The sequence below is a fragment of the Felis catus genome, chromosome A2, assembly GCF_018350175.1.
Source record: "Felis catus isolate Fca126 chromosome A2, F.catus_Fca126_mat1.0, whole genome shotgun sequence".
NCBI classification, from domain to species: domain Eukaryota; kingdom Metazoa; phylum Chordata; class Mammalia; order Carnivora; family Felidae; genus Felis; species Felis catus.
Window position 1 is genome coordinate 79,767,202 of NC_058369.1, and position 26,026 is coordinate 79,793,227.

The 26,026-nt window shown below is 35.7% G+C and overlaps 1 protein-coding gene across 4 annotated transcripts in view; it reads right to left on the minus strand.

Moving 5' to 3' along the window:
- Positions 1-26,026, minus strand: part of KMT2E (lysine methyltransferase 2E (inactive)) — a 99,488-nt gene that overhangs the window by 49,012 nt on the left and 24,450 nt on the right. For 3 of the 4 annotated variants that reach the window (XM_006929135.5, XM_019825358.3, XM_003982682.6), the window contains one exon: positions 22,851-23,035. In XM_006929135.5, the coding sequence (XP_006929197.1) occupies positions 22,851-22,921 (71 nt within the window). In that variant the 5' untranslated portion in view covers positions 22,922-23,035. Of the gene's footprint in view, positions 1-22,850; positions 23,036-23,435; positions 23,459-26,026 lie in introns of those variants that run through there. The other variant, XM_045052271.1, reaches the window with a different exon arrangement.

The following is a 26,026-nucleotide window of genomic DNA, read 5'->3' on the forward strand; positions in this document are numbered from 1 at the left end:
TGCAAATGGCAAGATTTCATTCTTTTTGATAGAAAGCAGAAATTCTTCATCAAGATCCTCATTTCTAATGCTGCTTATACTAAAAGTAATTTTAAAAAGAAGTTAACAGTTACTTTTTAAAAATTTTGGGGGTGCCTGCGTGGCTCAGTTGGTTAAGCGGGCCGACTTCGGCTCAGGTCATGATCTCGCGGCCCGTGAGTTCAAGCCCTGTGTCGGGCTCTGTGCTGACAGCTCAGAGCCTGGAGCCTGTTTCAGATTCTGTGTCTCCCTCTCTCTGACCCTCCCCTGTTCACGCTTTGTCTCTCTCTGTCTCAAAAATAAACGTTAAAAAAAATAAATAAAAAAAAATAAAAAATTTGGTTGACCTATTTTAAGGATTTTCCTGAACTATAAGAGAGCATTAAAAAAAAAAAAAACACAACATATATACTTAGAAATATTCTTTAAAAGTACCATGGTGCTAAATATCCTCAAAGCTCTGCATTTCCACAACATAGTAAACATGAAAACAACTTTGTGACAAATACCAAAAGTCAAGCATCCTTTGATCCAGTAAACCCATTTTGGGGAATTTATCCTAAGAAAGAAATTCCCACTAAGACTTGTAGATTTGAGATATTTACTGTAATACTATTCATAAAGCTATATATAAGAGGAGAAGTCATTTAAATATCCAATCACAAAATGATTAATTAGAGGAGCCTGGCTGACTCAGAAGAGCATCTGACTCTTGATCTCAGGGTCATGAGTTCAAGCCCCACGCTGGGCATGCAGCCTACTTAAAAAAAAAAAAAAAAAAAAAAAAAAAAAAAAAAGATTAAATCCATGCAAATCTACTGTATTTACATATGGACAGCACCTTGGCAGGAACTCATAGTAACAAAAATCACTACACTGAAGTCATAGGAGTTTTCCTCAAAATCTTCTGGAACATTATCATAAAGCCTTAATAAACTTTTAATGGCAGGGCTAAAGGGATAATAAACACAATAACGAATTTGTGTGTGTGTCTCTCTCCCACACACACACACACACAAATACCAAAGTAAAGGTATAACATTTATCATAAAGAAACATTAGCACAGTATTTTCTATAAATAATTACATATCCAAACATAAACCATGGTGCTGTGTTTATCCCACAAACAGATGAGATTTCACTTACATAATTTTGATGTCATTTTTTAAATAGTATGAAAATTATTTGTACTCATTCAGACGTGGTTTTTGTGTATGTTCTTAAATCACTGAAACAATGACCATTGTCAAAAAGATAATCTCTATCCATGGGAAACTTCCCAAAAGATAATCATCGTCTAGCCTGATAATTCAAAATGTTAAAAAACAACATGTAATTAAAGTATTCATAATATATCAGCAGTAAGGTATGGTCAAATGATCAAAACAGAATTTGCAGATGAACTCACTTTTTCAAAACTCTAAATTCTGTTTCCCACAAATTGAGGATATAAAATGCATAAAGAGTTTCTAATATACAACTTGGCTCTAACACTGAATTAAGAAATACGCTCTCTTGTTAACTAAGCCAATACTCAGATACTAACTGCTTCTTTTGAAAGTTCCCTAATAGCTAATGAATGCTGAAGGAATGATCGAATTAGAAAAATCATGAATTTTCAACCCTCTAGAGATAATGAATTTAGGCAACAGATACCCATGGATGCTAAAACCTTGAAAGGTTGGAACCTGATGAACAGGTAAGGCTAACAATACCTGAACCTGTTGATCCTTTTTATCATTACTGAAAGTTAGACAACCAAGTTTTATGTGCCTAATAAAATGCAACAGAAAGTACAAAGTCTCACATATGAAGGATCATGCTGAAAAGAAAACAGAAGGAAAATGAGAATGGGAAAAAAAAAATCTGAAGCTAATCACATCTCTAGATCTAAATACTGTTTATAGAAATACGGGGTTAGGGACACCTGGATGGCTCAGTCAGTTAAGTGTCCGACTTCAGCTTAGGTCATAATCTCACCGTTCATGAGTTCAAGCCCTGCATTGGGCTCTGTGCTGACAGCTCAGAGCCTGGAGTCTGCTGCAGATTCTGTGTCTCCCTCTCTCTACCCCTCCCCTGCTCACACTGTCTCCTCAAAAATAAAAATAAAAAAAAAATAGAAAAAAAGAAATATGGGGTTAAGTAGAATAATACATGACAGCAAAAAAAGAAACAATAGGCCAAATTCATAATGTTCAAACTTCTATATACCGAATGACTCAGTTTCTTCAATAGTATATGGTATGAGGGCAAAAAAATTTTAAAGGTTGCCTCAGAACCTCGAAAAAGAGATTCAAAGATACTTCAATCAAAAACAATGTGTGGATCTTGTCTGGATGCCAATTTGAACACACCAATCACAAAAAGACATTTTTGAGACAAGTAAGGGAAATTTGAAGATAAATTGGGTATTTTATATTAAAAAAGTGTTGGGGCATCTCACTCTTGATTTTAGCTCAAGTATGATCTCAGGGTTGTGAGATTGAGCTCTGTGTCAGATCCCACACTGAGTGTGGAGCCCGCTTAAGAGTCTCTGCCCCTCCCCAACTCACACTCTTTTTCTCAAAAAAAAAAAAAAAAAAAAAAAAAAGTATTAATTTTGTCATATGCGATAACAGTATTGTGATTAAAAAAAATCCTTATCTGTAAAGTGATTATACTGAAGAATATATAGGTAAAATGATGGGAGAATTTGCTTTAAAATACTTAAGTAAAACTATAAGACAGATGAAATAAGACTGGCAAAACGCTAAATACTGATGAAGCTGAGTAATGGCCTAATGGCCACTTGGGTTTATTACACTGTTCTCCCTACTGTTGTATATATTTTTCTATTTCCTTATTAAAATTTTTTTTTAAGCTCCCAAGCTTCTTATTTTACATTGAATATCCTTTACACAATAGATACCTGTAAGAATGATACACTATCTCCTTTACTCCCAACTCAGGAAGATATCCTGGACGTTTTGATTTCTCCCATCCAAGTACTAACCAGACCCAACCCTGCTTAGCTTCCAAGATCAGGCGAGATCGGGCACGTTCAAGGTGGAATGGGCATAGACCTAGGCAATTCTATTTCTAAGCCTCTTCTGTGGAATCTCAACCCTTACTTCTTGATTTCAACACATTTCTCAAGGCTTATTACTTCAAATGCTCAAGGAGCACTTTCCTAACTGCTTCAACTCATCACAATTTTTATAAATCCTATGGATCCCTATTACTACTTATTTACCATACCGTTAATTTATTACTTTTCATGTAATACTTTTGTATGCTATCAACCATATTATTTACATGCATTTATTATTTTTTTCTCCAAAATTACAGCAAAATTAACAAGGAGACTTCTCTATTAAAAAGAACATGGAGGATGCCTGGCTAGCTTAGTCAGAAAGAGCACGAGACTCTTAATCTTGGAGTTGTGAGTTTGAGCTCCACATGGGGTGCAGAGATTACTTAAATAAACTAAAAAAAAAATTTTAAAAATGGAGTTGGGACTTAACATGTCTAAGGCTGGCCATTCAATGGGTACAGTTCAGTAATCACCTTTTTAAAATTGTGCTTTTTATTTGTAATGTGGGGTAAATATGCCTGTTTCACCTTCTTCCTAGCAATATGGATAAAACTCAAATGATAGGATATGAAAATGCATTTTTTCAACTATAATGCATTATACACATGTGTAACAATACTTATTTCTTCAGAAATGTCTCTCAAGTGTAACTAAATATTCAGTCTTAAGTTGCTTTTCAACTTTATTTTCAAACCTTAACTCCACAATAATTCAAACTTCCAACAGTGATTTTAAGTACAAGGTTTAGTAGCTACACCTGTTTTAAATATATCACTAAATTTGCAAGGTATCAAAACATTGTTGATATTTAAATCATTTAGTAAATATTGAGCACTAAATATATGTTAAAGTCCCTACAAAGTTTATTCTTCTAAAAGTAAACTCCCCTAAGTCTTAAAATTATATTGAAATATGTGCGTTCTAAATTTTTTTTTAATCCTTATTTATTTTTGAGAGAGTGAGGGAGACAGAGCATGAGCTGGGGAGGAGCAGAAAGAGAGGGAGACAGAGAATCAGAAGCAGGCTCCAGGCTCCGAGCTGTCAGCACAGAGCCTGACGCAGGGCTCAGACTCACAAACTGTGAGATCATGGCCTGAGCCAAAGCCAGATGGTCAACCGACTGAGCCAACCAGGCACCCCTTTTCATGTTTTGTTTTGTTTTTAATGTTAGGGAGACCGAGCATGAGTAGGGGAGGGGCAGAGACAGAGGGAGACACAGAGTCAGAAGAAATGAAATAAGTGCCTTAAAATACAATGGTTCCTTGGTAATCTTTCTATAAAGCAGATTTTTAAAATATATTTTCTTAAAGTCTTCACAGAGTAAAAGACTAAACTTTATATCAAGAAATGCAATCTGTATAATCATGAGTCTGTAACATTGATATAATAAGGTCTGAAGGGGCTTCTGGGTGGCTTAGTTAAGCTCAGGTTCATGGGATGGAGCCCTGCATCAGGTTCTACACTGTGAGCACAGAGCCTGCTTGGGATATTCTCATTCTCATTCATATTCTCTCTCACGCGCACTCTCTCTCTCCACCCCCCCCCCCCCGCCCCCCATCCTCTGCTCATGCTCACTTGCTCTCTCAAAAAATAAATAAGCTTTTTAAAAAATAAGGTTTTTAAAAAATACAAGGTTTTAAAATTCTAGGTCAGGGATTCAGAGCATTATTCAGTGAAACAAAATACATTTTACCGCTACTATATATATATATATATCTATATATATCTATATATATAGATATATATATCTATCTCACTAATCTAACACACCAATATACATATATCCCTTTTCTATACTTACCTTCCTTGTATTTTTTAAACATGCTAAGCTCCAGGAGGCCAGGACCTATTACTGTAACAAAGGTTATTTACTATCAACAAAATAAGAAATAGGAAATGATATAACAACAGAATGGGATTAATGTTTTAATTTTAGTTCTAGTCATTCATAATTTTGACACAAGAGCTAAGTAAGCAAGGAAATCTCTATTGCAACAGGGATTTTTGAAATGTTTGTTTTTAAATTAATAACTTTAAAAAGTTTCTGGTTGGAAAGTTTCTTAAGAGGCTATACATAGGTATGTTCGGCTTAAGCATGTCAATGAAAAAACCAACATGATTTTGTGGAATACTTAATATACACGTGTAAGGTTAATGTAGATTAACAACATCTGACACAATACATTAGATTCATTGTTCACCCAACCTAATATCCAACATGTTAAACCAAGAAGCTATATGTGAGCTCCTTGGAGAGAACTTTTATTCAAAACCTTTGCAAAGGAATAATTTATTGTCTCTCTTTAAAAGTCTCAAGGTGCTCTCCAGTTTTTACATTTTAATGTTAAGTGATTATCTAAGTACCTGTCCATATAGATGGGTCCACTGAACTATCCTGTTTCTTGATACATAGATCTCAATCTTATTAACTATCTTTTTTTCTTCTCTACACTCAACGTGAGGCTCAAACTTGTGTCCCTGAGATCGAGTCACATGCTCCACCAACTGAGCCAGCCAGGCACTCCTTATTAATCATCTTTTTAACACAGCCCCTTAAGCCCTAGTGATCTTCATCTTTCTTCAGATCCATTTATTTCTTCAATAAGATGTGGCAGACAGAAAAGCAGGGTACTCCAGACATGAGCATAATATACTCTGTAGAGAGTGATGATGATCTCATGACAATCATTTTCTGGATTCTTTTGACATGGTTTACTATACCAAGTTAAAAAATCATCTTAGTATTTCTGTCCTTGCCCATAGTGAAACATTTGCCATTTTCCAACTCACAGTATTCTCAAATTTGTATCTTATCACCACTAATATATGCTTTCAGTATATAAAAGAATGAATCTGAAGACATCATTATGCAGCCCCTATTCCAAAGCAGTCTTATAGACATTAAAATAAGAGCAACCCTAGTAATGCAGGAGGACCCTGTTGTTCATACCACTTCATCCAGAAAATTTATTCCTACACTGCTTCCATCTATGATGAAACCCAGTCATAAAAATTTTTCTAAGTTTTTTTTTGTGGATTAACCTTCCAGTCAAAGGAGCATACAAACTATAATTCAACAAGTAGTTCTATGATGGTGTTCATTATGTGTATTTAAGGTACCTTGCTAGATTCGAGATAGGATAAAAATATATAAAACATACTCCTATCACTCAAAGAGTTTTGGAAAAGCAGGGTTAACAAAAAAGAGACAAGTACACAAAAACCACTATAAAGACAAAACAGGATAATGCCATAAGAGAGGTATGAGCAAATGCTTAACCAAACTCTTTCCTCCTGTGTGAGGCTCTGCTCTTTAGCTAACTTTCTGTTACCCTAAAGCCTGATAAGCTAATTTGCTATATTGCTAAGCAAATTAAAATGACCCTTGATTGGTAAGTAAATTGTGTCTGGATTGAGAAAACTATAAATACTTGATGAGGATGCCATAGATTTGAACTTCCTAAAGATGCAGTGACTCTTCTAACTGACATGTCCCTCACAGGGAACCTGGAAACTCTGCCTGTGCTTGTTAACAACAAATACCGCCTTCTGAGGGATATAAGGCTTCTAAATCAGGAGACTCTCACACCATCCAAGGTGGACCTCAACTCTTTGTACATGACCACCACCTGAGAAGCCAAAGAAAATAACTCCTGGATGGTTGACTGTACTCCTTCCTATATGCTCTCAGACACGAACACCTGATGCTAACTTCTGATAAAGTGTGGCTCCTGTCCTGTATACCATGAGACTAGTGTCAAGTATGGCCTGTGACAGTCTTGTGAGTCTGTATGTTTAGCTGAATCTAACATGACCTCCTTGTAGAAGCTGCAGAAGTTCAAAGTACAAGTCTCCAGATTTAAGGGGATTCAAGAGAAAAACGTATCTACTTGAGTAACAGGGAGGATAAGGAATAACATCATGAGGTTTCACTAAAGGTGAGACTACTTCTGAAAGTTATAGAGGACTTTGAACATTTGAAGAAATGTTGAAGAAATGAAGAAATACCAAGTATTTCTTCTATTGAAAAAAAATATATATTTTTTAAAAGCAATAATGGGGGCACCTGGCTGGCTCAGTTGGTAGGGCATATGATTCTTGATCTTGGAGTCATGAGTTCAAGCCCCATGCTGGTGTAGAGATTACTTAAAAATAAAATCTTTTAAAAAATAATAAAAAGCAGTAATGGTAGAGAAAGACAGTATCCCATGAATATGCAAAAAGAGGAAAAAAATGGCATGGGGAGTCTTCAAGGAGTACAGAGAGGTCAGTTAGACTTCAGAATAGTGTTTGTTTAGTTAGCTGTTTGTCAAAATTACGTAACACACAAAACCCTGCAATGGAGGGGCATTTTTCTTTGTAAGATTTAGATTTAGAGAAACACTCCATTAAACTAGGTCTTTAGGTCATCTGTGTACCAATGGCATCAACACAAACACTTGCACTGAAATCTCATGGTAGTATTCAGTATAAAGTGGTGGTCATCCAGGATCACTCTAAACATAAATTCTCTACCTAGCTCGAAATTAAAATAACAAAAAATTAAAGCTTCACAAGGCTCATTGAGCACCACGGGGATTACATCCATAGATCTCAATATAACTAACACAGATTAAACATTGAGGGCCTCGTGTTTGCCAGGGACTATGAAAGACAAAATGACAAGACACTGTCCCTATCTTCAAGGAACTTAGAATAATATATAGTCATTCAATAAACATTTTGGTACACATTAAGTAGAAGACACTGAGATGCTGGAAATTAAAAAATAAAGACGGAAAAGTGGTCCTTCTCAAGAAAGTGATGTATGGGGAAGACAAGTATATCAGTGATTACAGTAGTGTCATCAGAGGTGTATGCATAGGGGTTCTTCATAATAGTAATCACATTCACCAAATTTTAAAGAATGAAAAGTTAACAAGCCTGAGAACTAAGAGAGGTGGAAGAAATGGAGAGGGTATTCCAGACAGAAAGTACACATGCAGTCAGAGGTATAAACATCAAGACATGTTTAAGCATGTTTCTCTACACAAGACTGACAGAACACCAGCATCACAATCACCTGTAATGCATGTTATAATTGTTTTACACTCTCCTTAACCGAATGAATAAAACATTTTAAAGATCAGGCTCAGAAATCTGCATTTTAATAAGCACTTTCAACTTTATGTTCACTGAAGTTTAGGAAGCACAGATTAAGAACTGGTTGTAGGGGCGCCTGGGTGGCGCAGTCGGTTAAGCGTCCGACTTCAGCCAGATCACGATCTCGCGGTCTGTGGGTTCGAGCCCCGCGTCGGGCTCTGGGCTGATGGCTCAGAGCCTGGAGCCTGTTTCCGATTCTGTGTCTCCCTCTCTCTCTGCCCCTCCCCCGTTCATGCTCTGTCTCTCTCTGTCCCAAAAATAAATAAAAAAAAAAGTTAAAAAAAAAAAAAAAAAGAATTGGTTGTATACCTCAACACCACAAAATTCCAAATAATCCAGTTTAAAAATGGGCAGAGGACCTGAATAGACATTTTTCCAAAGAAGATACAGATGGCCAACAGACACACGGAAAGATGTTCACCATCACTAATCATGAGGGAAATGCAAATAAAAACCACAATGAGGGTATCACCTTACACTGGTCAGAATGGCCAGAATCAAAAAGTCAACAAATAAGTATTGGTATGGATGTGGAGAAAAAGGAATGCTCATGTACCGTTCGTGGGAATGTAAACTGGGGCAGGCACTCTGGAAAATAGTATGGCGGATCCTCAAAAAATTAAAAATAGAATTACCATATGATCCAGCAATTCTACTACGAGATGCCCAAAGAAAATGAAAATACTGATTTGAAAAGATATATGCATGCCTGTGTTTACTGCAGCATTATTTACAATAGCCAAGTTATGGAACCAACCCAGGTGTCCATCAGCAAATGAATGGATGAAGACGTGGTATGTGTGTACATATACATATACATATGTACACACACACACACACACACAGGAATATTACTTAGCCATAAAAATGAATGAGATTTTGCTATTTGTAACAACATGAATGGACACAGAAGGTATAATGCTAAGTAAGAGAAAAAGACAAATACAATTTCACTCGTGGAATTTAAGAAACAAAACAAATGAACAAAGAAAAAGAAGAGACAAAAATAAACTCTTACATACAGAGAACTGGTGATTGCCAGACAGGAGGGATGGGTGAAATAGATAAAAGAGATTAAGTGTGCACTTATCATGATGAGCACTGAGCAATGTATAAAACTGCTGAATCACTATACTGTACACCTGAAATTAATATAACACTGTATGTTAATTATACTTCAATAAAAAGAGAGAGAGAAAAGAATTTGTAAAATTCAGAGCAGAGTTAAAGGTATGGAGAAGGGGCCAGAGATGAAGGCAGGTAAGTCAGCCAAGGACCAGTTCAAAAAGTACCCTAGGTATCTAGCTAAGCCACTAATAGCTGTTTCTCCACCAAGCAAGGTTACAATGTGATCACAGAAGCAGCATTTCAAGATAAAGCTGAGGGTTTCAAATGTGAGGTGAGGTTGAATAATCTGTATATACTTCTCCCAGATTCAGTAGGTTCAAGAAAAGATCTGAGCCTGATCAGAGGATGTAAAGAGTGCTTCCTCTCCAAGACTCCTTCCCCATCCCTACTTACAAATAAGTTACCTTTACTCAGTTTTCTTCACTGAAAAATACTTAGTACTCTGTCTAGTTTCAAAGTAATTCACATGAGCAAATGGTACCCAGGGTCCAAATTAGTAACTTTTTTGTTTAAGAAAGAGATATTAAAATGTGCAACTTGCTATTTCAACTAATAATTTCTGCAATTGAGTTCCTTCAATTCTCAAGTACGGGACCAACTCACCATGGTGATTTACCCTACATTAATTTTTTTTTTTTAATTTTTTTTTCAACGTTTACTTATTTTTGGGACAGAGAGAGAGACAGAGCATGAACGGGCGAGGGGCAGAGAGAGAGGGAGACACAGAATCGGAAACAGGCTCCAGGCTCTGAGCCATCAGCCCAGAGCCCGACGCGGGGCTCGAACTCACGGACCGTGAGATCGTGACCTGGCTGAAGTCGGACGCTTAACCGACTGCGCCACCCAGGCGCCCCTAATTTTTTTTTTAAGTAGGCTTCAGGTCCAGCTCAGAGCCCAATGTGGGGCTTGAACTCACAACCCTGAGATCAAGACCTGAGGTGAGATTAAGTCAGACAACCAATTGAGCCACCCAGGTGCCCCTACATTAATTTTTATTATGTACAGAACACAACACATTAACCACTGTTAGATTCATGTGGTATTTAGTTACTTTCAACGACATGTTGAATAAAACTTTCACAAATATTTCATTACATAAAGACGACTTATCTCTTAGTAATCTCTGAATTTGTCAATTACACTTCAATTACACTATCAACAAGAAGTTCCTATTAATTCTCTAGCAGCCTTCCTTGCTTTTGAAATCTTACCAAAGTTGGCACTCATTTGCCAAATACGTTTTAGAATATCTTTTCATCCACTTAATTTGCTTTTTAAACGTTTATTTATTTATTTTGAGAGAGAGAACACAAGCAGGGAAGGGGCAAAACAGAGACAGAGAAAATCCCAAACAGGCTCCACGCTGCCACCACACAGAGTGACATGGGGGTCGAACCCATGAACCATGAGATCATGACCTGAGCCAAAACCAAGAGTTGGATGCTTAACCGACTGAGCCACCCAGGTGCCCCTCATCCACTTAACTTCTAATTATTACATGACATGCCAAACTTCTTTTCGTCTTCCCTTCCCTTTAACAGACTGTTCTGAATTCTGAAAGAAGCTTTTTGTTTGTTTTATTTACAAGAGCCTCTTTTATTTGGCTAATTAGCCACACAAAGCTTAAATCAGATTCAAGTGCCCATCTTTGATGTTCAGCATATTACTACCAAGCTTCCAAAAAGGAATCTTTACACAGACTCTAGAGTTAGGAAAATGAAATTATATATATATTTTAATGTTTATTTATTTTTGAGAGAGAGAGTGCAAGCAGGGAAGGGGCAGAGAAAGAGGGGGACAGGGGATCCAAAGCGGGCTCTGCACTGACAGCAGTGAGCCTGATGCAGGGTTCGAACTCAGGAACCCATAAGATCATGACCTGAGCAGAAGTCTAACGCTCAACCAATAGAGCCACCCAAGTACCACAAAATTATATTTTAAACTCCTACTTTTAACTTCACACTCTGGGAAATTTCATCATTTAATCTGTCATCAGTTAAAGAAAATGTGATTTAAAATTTCCCAGTCAAAATACTATCACTTAAATCCCATCACTTGTTAAAATTCTAATACTGGAGAATTTTATATCCCTCCTGCTTCTACATTCTGTCCTAACATACTCTATTACAGTCATATACAGTCACTTGGGTGACATACATAGTATATCATAGTTGTTGTTTTATTTCTGCTAGCTTCCTAATGCCTTTATTTCCCAGCTTCCTGAAATAGGTACTATCCAGGACAGCTACTTTAAAGAACTACAGCATTCACCTCACTGAAAGCACACCAATTGCATAAGATTTTTTTACATACAAGAGACACTTTGTTCAATTCTATAACCCCTTACATCTTTCTACAAAGGAGAGGCTATAAAATACTTCCAGCTTTAGTTTGGTCTCTCCTACACAACTGAAATAAAATCGGCTAAGATATGAATATTCAACAATCATTTCTACGTAATAAGCTTCAGGGTTAACCAAGAGACCTACCTTCAAACAACAGCATTCATGACCCAATCCTTATATGCCAGGCCCTGTGGGAGGTGCTGCACATCGAGTGATGTATAATAAAGCAGATGTTTGTAACTCATGAAGCTTGTATTTCAGTAAAAAGGACAAAATAATGAAAGAAAACAAGACTGTTTCAGAGGGATTCTCAGATACTATTTTAGACAGTGTGCAGAGGAAAGGCCTCACTGAAAAGTTGTATTTGAGCTCAGCTAAGACTATGCTAAGAGCAAAAAAAAAGAACGCTGCAGGTAGTTGGAACAAGTACAAAGGCCCTGGGACAGTAACAAGTTTAGACTGTTTAAAATAACAAGGAAAATAATATCCATATGGGAACAACAGTAGGCTAAGGAGAGAATATTGAGTAGAGACTAATAAAGTGGGGTCTATGGTGCCAAAAGAAGTTAGGATTTTAAGCAAATCAAAACAAAACAAAAGAATCACTGGAAGGTTTTCAAGTGGGAGAGATTCAAGATTTGGTTTATGCTTCAGAAGAATCATATTACGTTCCATAAAGAGAATGAATTGTAGACAGCAAAAGACAAATACGGAGATTACTGTAGTATCCAGGTGCAAGATGAACAGGGCTTAGACTAGGACAACGTAGAAATGGAGAGAAGTGCACTGATTCTCAATGTATTTTGGAGGGAGACAAAGGATTAACCAATGAGTCAGATGTGGTGGGTGACCAAGAATGACACCTTCGGGCTTTGGCTTAAGCAAGTGGATAGAGATGGAGTTATTTGAAGAAAAAGATGAGACTGGAACAGAGGGAAACAGATTTGGAGGAAGAAAATCAAGCGAAAAATGAAAAAAAGTAGCCAGTTAAGTGTGGTAACCACAAAGCCAACAGAGTTAAATCTTTCTAGTAGGAGGAAATGGTTACTTATATCAAATGTTGATAAATCTATATAAATTATAGGAAACTACTAATTAGCTTGACAATATAGATATTTATAGTGGTGTTGTATGGCTTAATGTTGAGTGCAAACTCTTCCAAGGTGTTTGCTATAAAGAGGAACAGAAAAATGGATTAAGAAATAAAAAGGGGCAGCAGTTTTAAGATATTTGTCTGAGATGGGAATGATCTAATTAGAAAGAAATTTGAAGATGCAGGAAATACTGGATACCTGGCAGGTGAGAGTAAAGTGTAAAGATCCTGAAAGATGAGGGGGGATGAGATCCAGAGAGCAAGTGAAAGAACAATGCTCTATTAAAAGTGACATTTTTCCATTTTATAAGAAGAAAAACAAAATCTGAATGTAAGATTTTAGATGTGGAGCTGTGTCCCCAGCATCTAAAACAGTGGATGGTAGAATATAAGCCCTTAAATAAGTATATATTAATAAGAAATTCCTATCAAGTTGTTTTTACATTTTAAAATAAAGTCATACCACTGAACAGTGCTTGCTTAAGCCAAAGAAATCAGAGAAGAATGGAACTCTTTACCTGAAAGAGTACTCAAGATTCACTTTCTGTAAACAAGAAGTCAGCAAACTATGATCCCTGAACCAAAGCCAGCACAATGCCTGATTTTGGAAATAAAGTTTTATTAGAACTCAGTTATGCCCATTCATTCATATATACTATCTGGCTTTCCAGCTATAACAGAGCTGAGTAGTTTCAACAGAAACCATATTGTTCCAAATCTTAAATATTTACTCTTTGGCCCTTTCAAGAAAAAGTCTGTGGACTACAGCTCTAAATTTAATTTTAAATTCAAAAATAATCTATAAAGTGAAGAAGGATTCTCTACAACACACATTGTAGAGACACACATCTCTATTTTACAGTCACGAAATACCTAAGAGGTCTAGTAATGCAGGGGTAGTCCCATATAGTTATGGGTAGAGCTCATGAGATAGAATTAGGTTGAGGAAGATTTGGAAGTCATGAACATGTAGGAAATGGTGAAAAGCTACAGAAGTGGATAAAACCTCCAGGACACTTTACTAGAAAGCATAAACACTTAACACTTAGGAGAAGAAACATTAAAAAAAAAAAAAAAAATTAACGTATAAAAAGAAAACCAGATGGAGAATATTTTGGTGGTTTCTTATAATGTTAAACATAGAATTAACTTATGACCTAGTAATTCCACTCCTAAGTATATATCCCCCCAAAAAACTGAAATCAAAGACTCAAATAGATACTTTACACCAATGTTCACAGCAGCATTATTCACAATAGCCAAAAGGTGGAGACATCCCAAGTGTCCGTCAACAGATGAAAGGATAAACAAAATGTAGTACATCCATACAACGGAATATTATTCAACCATAAAGAAGAATGGAATTCTGATACCTGCTACAACGTGTATGAACTTTGAAAACATTACACTAAGTAAAAGAAGGCAGACAAAGACGGATAAATATTTTATGATTCTATTTATATAAGGTATCTAGAAGAAGCAGGTAGAGAGAGACAGTAAAATAGAGGTCACCAGGCGCTGGGGCCTGGAGGGGATTAAAGAGGTTTAGATAAGTACAAAGTTTCTTTTGGGGATGATGAAAAAGTTTGCAAACAGATGTGAGATGACTGCACAGCACTGTGAATGTACTTAATGTCACTGAATTGCACACTTAAAAATGGCTAAAGTTATAAATTTTATGTTATTTATACTTTGTTACAAAAAAAACCCAAACTACAAAAAAGTTGGTTCACTAAAAACTAAAAACAAAAAACAAAGGTACCGAGAATCATAGTATCAAATCCTGAGAGAGCAAGCAATATAAGGCCTGAAAACAACCCATTAGCCTCAATGTCACAGTAGCATGGTCAAAGTAAAAGCCAAATTGTATACAGCAGGCGGAAGAATTAATAAAAGGGAGAACAGTGCAAGGATCCAAACATATGAATGGACCTACAATTTAGAAATGCCCAAGGAATTACCAAAGTGAGAGCCACAGATAACACTTTAGAAAGGGTCAAAATTTAATCCGAATTAGCTACTCTCAGGACCTCCTTCTGACTCCTTGAGGTGATGTTGGTGGCCTGGAGAAAAATGAAATACTGTTGCTAAGACCTGGTAAGTAGAGCAAACAGAACAAAGATGTGGTAGGCCTGCTTTGCATCTGGCCCCAAAGGAGTGTTCAGGTCTGGTTTCCTTTCCCTCAGACTACAAGCAGATTTGTTCTGGCCTAGACCTGCAGGTAGACCTCCTGGTCAGTCTAGACAGGTTTAGTGTAAAGGGCAGTTTCTGGACCCTCAGACAATGTTATAATGAAGCCAGGGGTGGAGGATCAGTTGCTGAGTCCTACTTGTGAGTTCCTACTTAGGGACAGGGTACAACAGGACAGCAACTGTTCAGAGAAAAACTCTCTGCTGCTCCAAAGTGATATTCAGACACTGTCCCAGAAGGTATTCTGAAGATCACATGGTCCAACCTCCAGCTTTACAGACCCGATGACTGATCCTAGTTTCAAAAACTCTAGATTGAGGCACCAACTCTACCACAAAGTCACTGTGTATCCTTGGGACACGTCACATAACCACTTTGGGTCTTAGTTTCTACATCTGTAAAATGAACTCTTAACTCCAAGTCATGTGGTGTTATAATAGAAAGAAAATACTAAAGTCCAGATCTCTTAAGTTGGTCTAGCACTTTTCCCACCAAACAGCACTGTACTCACTCTGCCTATGAAATTTACTAGCGTGCTAGTTATGCCTGTGGATTAGTGACTTAATGGGATAAACAGCTTTACCTCGTTTTTATATTACACAATGGCAGTATGTGTCATTTCATAGAGTTACACAAAGCCTGAGTTCTAGAAATCCAGAATCTATGCCAGTTTAATTTTCATTACTTCAGACTTCATAAATATGCAGGATATTTTTGTTTATTAAAAGTAAAATTATTCCTTTATGTAGTATTTCCATTTGTAAAAATGAAAAGTGGTTTGTGGAACTTTACAAATTAAAAATCTTATTTATACCAAAATATCCTTATTCTTTAAAAAGGCATCATAAATTACCATCCAAGGCACATTATGCATTCTTACTGCAGACATTTAATTGAGTTAGGTGAACTGAAGATCTAAAAAGTGAAAGTACCGATCATGAAATTATTTATGAATAAGGGAGAAAAAGAACAGCTTAGAATAAGTGAATAAATAAGCTCTAATTCTGGGGCGCCTGAGTAGTTCAATCAGTTCAGTGTCTGACCTTGGCTCAGGTTATGATCTCGCAGTTCATGAGTTCCAGCCCTGCTATCAGGCTCCCTGCTGTCAACACAGAGCCCGGTTAGGATCCTCTGTCGCCCCTCTCTCACTGCCCCTTCCCCACGTGTGTGCACTCGCTCTCTCTCTCAAAAATAAACCTTTAAAAAAAAAAAAAACTCTGATTCCTCAGAAATAGGACTTTTATGATTTCCTTCTTCTTCAACAAAAATTTAATTTCTTCCCTGTTTATACCTTCAAAATTCCATTTGATTTTAATGAGAAGTTTGTATCAGTGCTTTAGGTAAAACCTCTAGTTTTCCTTTTAATGTTAAGATATTCAATAATACACACTTAGGTATCAGTAATGACACATGGACAGACTGACTCCCTAATTATTACAGTAATGGGTGTAAAAGATCTCCATGAGTTCTCAATATATTCCTTCAGATTTGTGATCAAAACTTGTAAATTTCTTTCATCCTTGTTATAACCTATTATTTTCCAAAGATAACATATGAAAATTACACACATTATAATAATATACAAGAAACTTTTGAAAATGGAAAGGTTTGGTATGACAACTATCCTCAGTTTATTTCATGTAGCATTTTACTTCATTTAACTCATCCACATCCATTAACAAAATCTGGCTCTTCTGACCTATGTGGCAGTATGGATCGGGAGCTAAGCAACCCTGGGTTCAAACATAACTCCACTTTTTGCAAAATGGGAATAATACTGGCCTTTCTGCTGGGATGATTAAGAGATATTAAACACTACGTTATAGACAGTTGTATGGATGTACTGAGCTTTGCATTCAGTATTACAAGTGGAAATAAAGTTAGAAAAAAAAATGTTTATGATTAAGTATGAAACAAATGAGAAATTCAGCATCATGTGAAGAACACTTCTAAATACTGCTAGCACAGGACTGTAAAATAGGCTTTTAAATACTAAAACAAAACCACTTTTAAATGAAAGCACTTCCAAATTAGGATAAGCAAATCAACACTTTGAGAGCAATAGAAAGTATTAGTTTCTTGATAGTAGATTATGTGTAAAGAAACCATAAGTGAAAATGTTAAGCATCAGAGAAAATGAACAAGTAATATGCTACTGAAAACATTTCATTATACACAAAACATTTTAGCATCTTCAATCATACAAATTCAGACTAAAAGCACCCAAACACTTAACAAGTAATGAACTTTGTCAGCAGGTGGCTCTAGTGACACTGAAATAACTTAATATCAGACACTGGCAAAATACAAGAGGTAAAAATGTACTGACTCTCAGAAATTTGAAGTCAAAAGAGTCACGTTAATACCTCAATCCAAGCCCTCTTTTTCAAATTAAGATAACCAAAGTCTACAATGATTGTCATATTGAAGGGCTCACTAGTATGTTAGTGGTAGAACAAAATTGAAAACCTATATATCTCTTTTTTACTACTCTCAGTCAACAAATGAGCATTTACTATGTTGCCAGGCATAGTACTGGGAGTCCTCCTCCAAAATAATTCACCTCTAATTTACACATGTCACATTTACTCATTTGTCCACCTCACTCAAAAGTAACACATAATTATATAAAAAGCTCACATTAATGATTTCTAATGGTACCAAGGTACTAATAGTAACATTAAAAGGAATACAACGTTTGCAATCTTGTTCCCAGTCTCTGAGAGAGAAAAGTAGCTTGGCATTTCTTTTTTAAAAAGGCTATGAAAGACAAAATTTAACATTCCCCATTTAGGGGCACCTGGATGGCTCAGTCAGTTGTGTCCGACTTCGGCTCAGGTCATGATCTCACAGCTCGTGAGTTCAAGCCCGTGTCGGGCTCTGTGCTGACAGCTCAGAGCCTAGAGCCTGGAGCCTGCTTTGGATTCTGTGTCTCCCTCTCTCTGCCCCTCCCCTGCTTGTGCTCTGTCTCTCTCTCAAAAATAAATGTTAAAAAAAATTTTTTTTTAATTTAACATTCCCCATTTATATGTCTTCCCACTTTCTAGCTCCAGAAGGGCTTCCCGTCTTTTTTTTTATTTAACCAATTTAGGAATTCAGATCGCTGGAATGCCAGAGGTAGAAGAGGTAAAAAGAAAGTGAGGAGATACATTCTACCTATTAGAATAAAAAATATACAATTCTAATACAGCTGACTTCTGGGTCAACTTTCCTGTCTAATGATAAAGGAGTCTAGGTTTTCTTCAACATTCCTTATCCTTGAGCAAAGACCTGTGAATATCTTTGTTATATGTAGTCATTTATTATACTGAATTTACTACTGCTAGAACTAAAGCTACTACTTACATGAACCATGTGTCAACACAGTTATGTTACATAAATCATTCTCTGTAATATTAGTAAAAGAGCTATAATACCAAAAAGGCCTAAAATGAACACATTATTAAGTTCTGCCTCTGCCACTTTTCTGCTCTGTGACTTCAGTTTCCTCACCTATAAATTAAGAATAACAGTATGTGCCTTATATCTTTATCTTCCTTATTCAGAAAGAGATTCTCAGATCTCACTTTCACAACTAGCCTATAGCCTAAGTTTCCCCATTTTCTTCTTCTCTGAGGTCCTACCACTTTGTTAGTCTAGAGCTTCTTTATCCAATACAGTAGCCACTGGACATACACTGAGCACTTGAAATGTGGCTAGTTTCAATTAAGAGGTACTGAAAGTATAAAATACATACCAGATTTTAAATATTTTTAGTGTGGGGAAAAAAAAGACATGAAATATCTCATTCATATTTTTATAGTGATTATATATTAAAATGGTAATACTCTGGACATACTCAGTTAAAAAATACATAACAAAATTAACCTTTTTAAAAAACTTTTTTAATATGGACACTAGAAAATTTTTAAGTACACATGACATGCTCTTGTGTACTTTTTTAATTAGACAGCTCTGATTTAGAGTTCTGATTTCCCCACTGATTATACTTTCCTTAAGAGTAGGGGTAAAAGGTTACACCTTACGTTTATAACCTGAGCCTCTAGTAAAACACTCCCCAAACAGTTGATGCTTATAAGTGATGATCCAAAATGTGCTTTCTCTTGGACTACCAGTCTTACCCTATGAAGTTATGCTAAAAGCCAGAAATCTACTTCTATTATTAGCCTACATTTACAGACACACAGCTAATCAAAAAAATTTTACAGACAGAACTTCCTGGTAAGAAAAGCAGTCTCCTGATTATTCCAGTTATGGTCATTTTGCTAATCAAGTTTTTAAAAATTGTTTTTGCACTCTGCTCAATATTCCCTTTAAATATATTATTACATTTCCACATTTTTTATTGTACCCAGATCCTTCCAGGCACTAGTGAGAAAATCAGTCATTATGTTAACCTGTGTGTTGTAATGGGTATTTTTTTAAATAAAAGGACAAACACAATGCAGGTAAAAGTTTACTGCTAAGATCTAAGTAGTTAACAGGCAATTTTTTAAGGTATCTTGAGTCTCCCCTGTAGCAGTTAGCTTCAATTCCACTTCTATTCACCAAGATCTATGTATTTGTTTTATTAATACTATGCATAGCAAAAAATTATTTTTAAATAAAACATCTTCAGTTAAATTTGACTGTGGAATGTCTACAACTTCTTAAAAAAATACGTAGGCTAATGAAACAAAATTTTGTTCTTATTATCCCTAAAACATAGTCTATCAATCTTCACTACTCGGTTACTTCTAAAATATTTTACAATTATTCTTTTTAGTTCAAACATTTAGGTAGAGGGCCAACTCTTGCCAAGGCAATAGGTAACAGAAAGAAGTAAAATACAAGATCCTTAACTCTGAAGGAAAGGCAAAACAAACCCAAGGTTTTTTAAAACTTAGTGATGAGAAGAGCACAAATATACAATAAAGAAGCTGGAGCTGGTGAGAAAAAGGAGTTTTATTTTAGAGACCCAATAATCCAGAAGCAAATGCTACCAAGTATGAAAATAACGGACTAGAGCTTTGCAAACCCATTCTTCACAGATCCTGAGCTGGATATTCAACTGCAATTTCCTATCTATAAAATGCTACAGATAGTCTAGAAGAACAAGTAGTCCAATAAATTCTCTTTTATAGCCTTAGAAGTCAACATAAATTTGGTCCAGTACACTAACACACTGAATAAACAATCACTGAGTATCTCCTAAATTTTAGAACAGTTCATTAATGATAGACTGTACTGTAACAGTACAATCTTTAAAAAAAAAAAAAGAAACTCATGTATAATTAGAATTATATAGCCACATGAATACAATAAAATGTAATTCCATTAAAAACAATTTAGTTTGAAATAATTATGTAGCTTCACAGGAGGTAAACAAAGAAATAGTGAAGTCCCATGTACCTTTCTCCCAGAATCCTGTGTCTTACACAACTTTTGATTATGTATTTGTAATAAAAAGGAAGCATCATATTAATTACATTAAAGTTTCTTATAAAAGCAACTCTAAAAGTTTTGTTTCTGAGGGAAGGGGGGAAAATGTTATTTAATGGTCTTTTTAAGCTTCCAGGTTTTATATTTTAAAAGAGAATTTAAAAGTTTGAAAATTAAGCCACAAAAATTCTGATGGCTGTCCCATAATAAAAATTGGCACCAGCTATACTTTCTATGTCCACTGCATAGGGGAAGGTATGCCCAAGTGACACATACCTGTACATGGAATAGAAAAAAATAATTTCCTAAAATGAAAGATAGTCATTTTGTAATTACCTACAAATTGATCATTTTTGCATAATAAAAATGCCATACATGTACCCAAAAAGATTTGGCTCCATAATATAAATCATACTTATTCTATAAGTACTCTAATAAATGCATTTAATAAAGAAAATAGGAAGTTATCCCCATACTGTCCTCTTTCAATATTATTCATTCCCTTTTGATTGTATAATAATGTATCTTCCATTCTTTTTTTGTTTTGTTTTAATGTTTCTATTTATTTCTGAGATAGAGACAGAGCATGAGTGGGGGAGGGGCAGAGGGAGAGGGAGACACCAAATCAGAAGCAGGCTCCAGGCTCTGAGCTGTTAGCACAGAGCCCGACACAGGGCTCGAACTCACTAACCGTGAGATCATGACCTGAGCCGAAGTCAGTCGCTCAACCGACTGAGCCACCCAGGTGCCCCTCTATCTTCCATTCTGTGAATTACTTCATAGCACAAATACTAGATATGACAAAGCACAGATGTATCTCATGCCATTTGGTAGACAAATTCCTATCTAGTATATAAATTTCAGAAATTACATCTTGTATTAACTGCTTAAAAGACTGATTTTTTTAAAAAAGAACCAAGGAGGTGATTATTTTTAGGAAGCAAAGAATCTTTACCAACAAATGCCTACAACTATTATCAGATATGGAGATTTGCACCTACCAGATGCCTTACATTAAGAAAAACTAGTACTTTAGCCTAGGAACCCTTTGTCTCCCAAGCACTACTTCCAGGTTCTTTCCTTCCACAGTAGTGTCCCTATTTGGGCAGAATGAGTGGGCAGACAGTTGATTAACTGTCTCAAGAGTACCTTGTTAGGAATCTGTTATTTTACAACAAAAATAACTTATACATAGTGCAAAAAACATAATGGCTTTTAAAAACAGCATCACAATAATCATACAGTTAAACAGACCGTATATTAATCTGAAACATTAGAAAGCATCTCTGGGTTTTTCCCAATGGCACAAACAGAAGTGGTGAAACATTTCAGACCACCTGAAATGCCAGCAAAAAGAGAATAATAAACAGCATTTTTGTCCTCTCCATGTATCAGTTTCAGAGGCCTAAAATAAATTTCCTTTTTTCAAATTTCTATTCTAGTAAGTTCAGCTTTCTGGTCAATTAGAGTCCCACTAGGCCCAATATATCTATATACCGAATCGAAGAATAAACAGTTGCATCTTTCCACCGTTCAGCTTCCAACACTGCCACTTGAATCCCTTGCAAATTTCCAAAAACAAATAATCAATCAATTGTCACAGCACTAACCTAGTGTTAAAGTGACTGGTCATTCAAAAACAAAATATAATGAAATCTATCCACACAATTGCCTAGACCAAATAGTCCAGAGGCAAGGTAAGAACGTTTTACTGAATCCATCAGAAATGGCACTCATAAAAGCAAAAGGTATCAAAATAATCATCCAGCAGAAAATAATCCCTTTCTCTTATTTAAAAGTGGCTTGAATTATTTCAACTCAACTTAAAAAAAAAAATAAACCAAGAGCACCTGGGTAGCTCAGCCAGTTGAGCTACCAACTCTTGGTTTCAACTCAGGTCATGATCTCAGGATCTGTGAGATGGAGCCTTGTGTGAGGCTCTGCACTGATAGAGCGGGGCCTGCTTGGGATCCTCTCTGTCTGCCCCTCCTCTGCTCACATACTCTCTCCCTCTCTCAAAATAAGTAAATGTTTAAAAAATACAAATAAAAAAACTAAAAAAAAAAAAGCAAATCCCACATTTAAATGGATCTTATTAGAATATTTTTAAAATTAAGATCAAATTTAAAATCAAATTACTTTTTCAATAAGACGTGACAAATCTTACAATTAAAAAAAATTATTATCTTGAGGTCAACAATTAGCAGATGGAAAAGACAAAAAGAAGTGGGAAAAGATACAGCATTTTGGCTCAAAAGTTGTTTGAAAAAGTAATTTTAAAGGAATTTTTGTCTTTAATCTTCTCATGTTTTATTTTCAACAAGAATCCTAAATGAGAAAAAATATAAATCCAAACCAAGCACTGCTTGGTTATGCTAAAATAACTATATAAAATATTTTGCCTTTCCTATCCCAAACACTTTTAATTTAAATACTTACTCTGAGCCTGCAGCCATTTCCAAGTATGATGTTTCTGCTGTATCAACCCCCAAAGGGATCACTATGCTCATGACGTTCGCCTCTGGTAAATTCGATTACTATGGAGTCCTATGCATTGGTATCCAAAACACTGGGGCATGCCAGCCACAGTGCTCATTGCAAACATCTAAGTGCATCCACAAACCCTGTTTAAAAGAAAAGGGAACAAAAAATTAAAAATAATTTCATATTCCTAACACATTCATACTATAAAGACAGTAAGTAAAATACATGAAGAAAAAGCATTCTTCATTAAAATATCCATATAAACTGGAATTTGCTCAAGGGAGTCTCTACTTTATTTTATTTTATTTTATTTTGGAATTAAGTTATGGGACTGTGATTAAAAGAAGTTTCTGAATCATAACCTTACTTAGAGAAAGAATATAAAATGCCAAAAAGAAAGATGAACTAAGCTGTCTTGCTTAGTGAAGAACCAACAAATATTACTCATTTTCAAAGATAAAATGGAATTTCTTACAGCACTGGTATCCAAAATAAGCCTTCTTGATTCAGTAAGTGATCTAACAAATATCAAGTACTTACTATGCTTTTACATGGATGATCTATTTAATCCTTACAACTCTGAAACAGGGCTCTCCCTTTTACCACTGAGGATAACAAAAGCAAGAAAGGTTAAATAAGTTAACCAAGGTTGCTCAGTTTAAGAGATAAAACCAGGAGAGGCACCTGGGTGGCTCAGTGGGTTGAGCGTCCAACTTTGGCTCAGGTCATGATCTCATGGCTAAAGCCCAGCATGGGGCTCTCTACTTCAGGGTGGAGCCTACTCTGGATCCTCTGTTCCCCTTGCTCTCAGCCTCTCCCCGACTCCTGCTCTTTCTCTCTCTCAAAAATTAAACATTTTTAAAAACTAAAACCAGGATTTGAACCAATTCTACTCAGTTATTTATGTATTATAAAAGGAAAGCTATTTTATTTGTAATAAAATCCAATGTTTTAAAGTGGCTGTCATTTTCCATACCACATAAGTACATGTATATTGAGGGAGTTGTCTTATTTCTTCAGTTAGTATTAACTCCCCAGAACTAATGTTTCCTAATACAGGTAATTAGTAGAGAAAACTAATACACTTGAAGTGTTTTTTAAACAAATTTACCAAATAACAAAATATATTCAGCTTCAACATCAATGTTTCTAATCTAATTCACTGTATGACACTTGCATATGATACTCTTTGTGAAATATCTACTCAAAATCTTTTCAGTAGTAAGGGGTGCCTGGGTGGCTGAATCAGTTAAATGTCTGACTTCAGCTCAGGTCATGATTGTGCAGTGCATGAGTTCGAGCCCCATATCAGGCTCTGTGCTGGCAGTGTGGACCATGCTCAGGATTCTCTCTCTCTCTCTCTCTCTCTCTGCCTCCCTCACTCCCTCTCCCCCATCCCCACTTGGGTGCTCTTTTCAGTAATAATACAGTACAACTTAGGAACAAAACAGATAATACTATAAACAGAAAAGGGCAACAGTCAAAATTGTTTTTCCCGTGTTATACCTGAAATACTGAAGAGCAAGGTTTCTTCAAGTGGCAATTCTTATATTTACCTTTAATCTTTACAAGTAACCTTGAGAATAACTATTCACGTTAATTTCTATTTCACAGGTAATAAAGATTGTGACCTCATACCTTATGGGAGCAAATACCAAAATAGGGAAGTAAAGTGGTAACAGTTGTTTGAATTCTCCAAGAAAACTAGCCTCTACTTTTAAACCATGTATAACTTGGGGAGCTACTAGATTATAAGATATTATAATAAAAATATACAATAATAGGCATTTGTGCCTAAAAGTTCAAAACATAGGCTCCGGAGCCTATCTCTAATGCTCACCAGATATATGAGCTAGGCAAGTTATTTAACCTAAGCTTCAGGTTCCTTGCTTATAAAATGAGATTTTATCCTCATAGGGTTTCCATGAGGAAAATGAATGAATGTAAAGCATTTTCATACACAGCACTGCACATTTTTAGCAATCAGTAAGTGGCAGTCACATAAGAAGAGTTGCTCTTACTTCATGGAAAAGCTGTCTAGACCTCATTTAAAGTGATTCTTCTAATAGTTTTTGAAAATAATTATGGTTTTCAACTTGCCATGTTTTTATAATGTGCTCATCAAATTAAAATCATCCTCTAAAAATTAAAGCAGAGGGAGAAAAAGGAAAGATTGCCCTACCTTCTTTGCTGCCCCTGTGACCATATTAGAGTTGCTTCATAAAAGCTGCATTAACCCACACAAAGCTATAAAATTATAAAATTTCCAATTGACAAAACACAACCAATATACAAAACTATAAGTTTGTTCCATTCAAATGTGACAATATTCTATATTTCTTTAAAATGCTGAAGATACAGATATAACAACAGATAACAATTAAAACTTAAGAAGAAAAACCGTCTTCCTTGTTGGTAGCATCTACTTGGGAGATGTTTTCTTTAGCTCAGCATATCTTTACATTCGACTCACAGAAGTCTTAAATTTTAGACATATGTTGTTAAATATTTAGTAGTGCATTTTTTTGTTTTAACCAGACCGGTAACTAGAAAGCAGAAATCAAATCATTATGTGTTCTTTTAGTTAACTGATTAATAGTTCCAACCTAAAAGAATCTATTTGAGTACGTATCTAATAGTGTGCTCCATTTTTATGTAAATATACAATCTTCAATAAACACTACATTTGAGCTATTTTTAAGTAGCAGTGAAGAGCTTGCCATTAACCTACTTCAGACAATGGCCTGTGTTTGTATGATTACTGCCTGTCTCTCAAACCCTGCACAGTGCCTGGAGCACTCTATAAGGGACTGGTGAATGAATCAGAGCACCTAGAATGAAACTGCAGCCCTGGCCTCATTAGCCAAATGAGTGGTCAACCTATACAATCAAGTGCTATAACAGCAACTTCATGACACCCTCTGCACAAATGCATCGCTCTAAGAACACAGAACTTCATTCCCCAAGATAGACACATCATCACATCTGAAACAGAACCACAAACTCTGTATTTGATTCAACAGGGAAGAGGATCTCAGGAATTTACTCACAGGAGGCCAGAAGGCAAGAGGTCCTATCTATTGAGACCATAAAATGGCAAATATTTTACTATATTCATTAATATCAAAAAC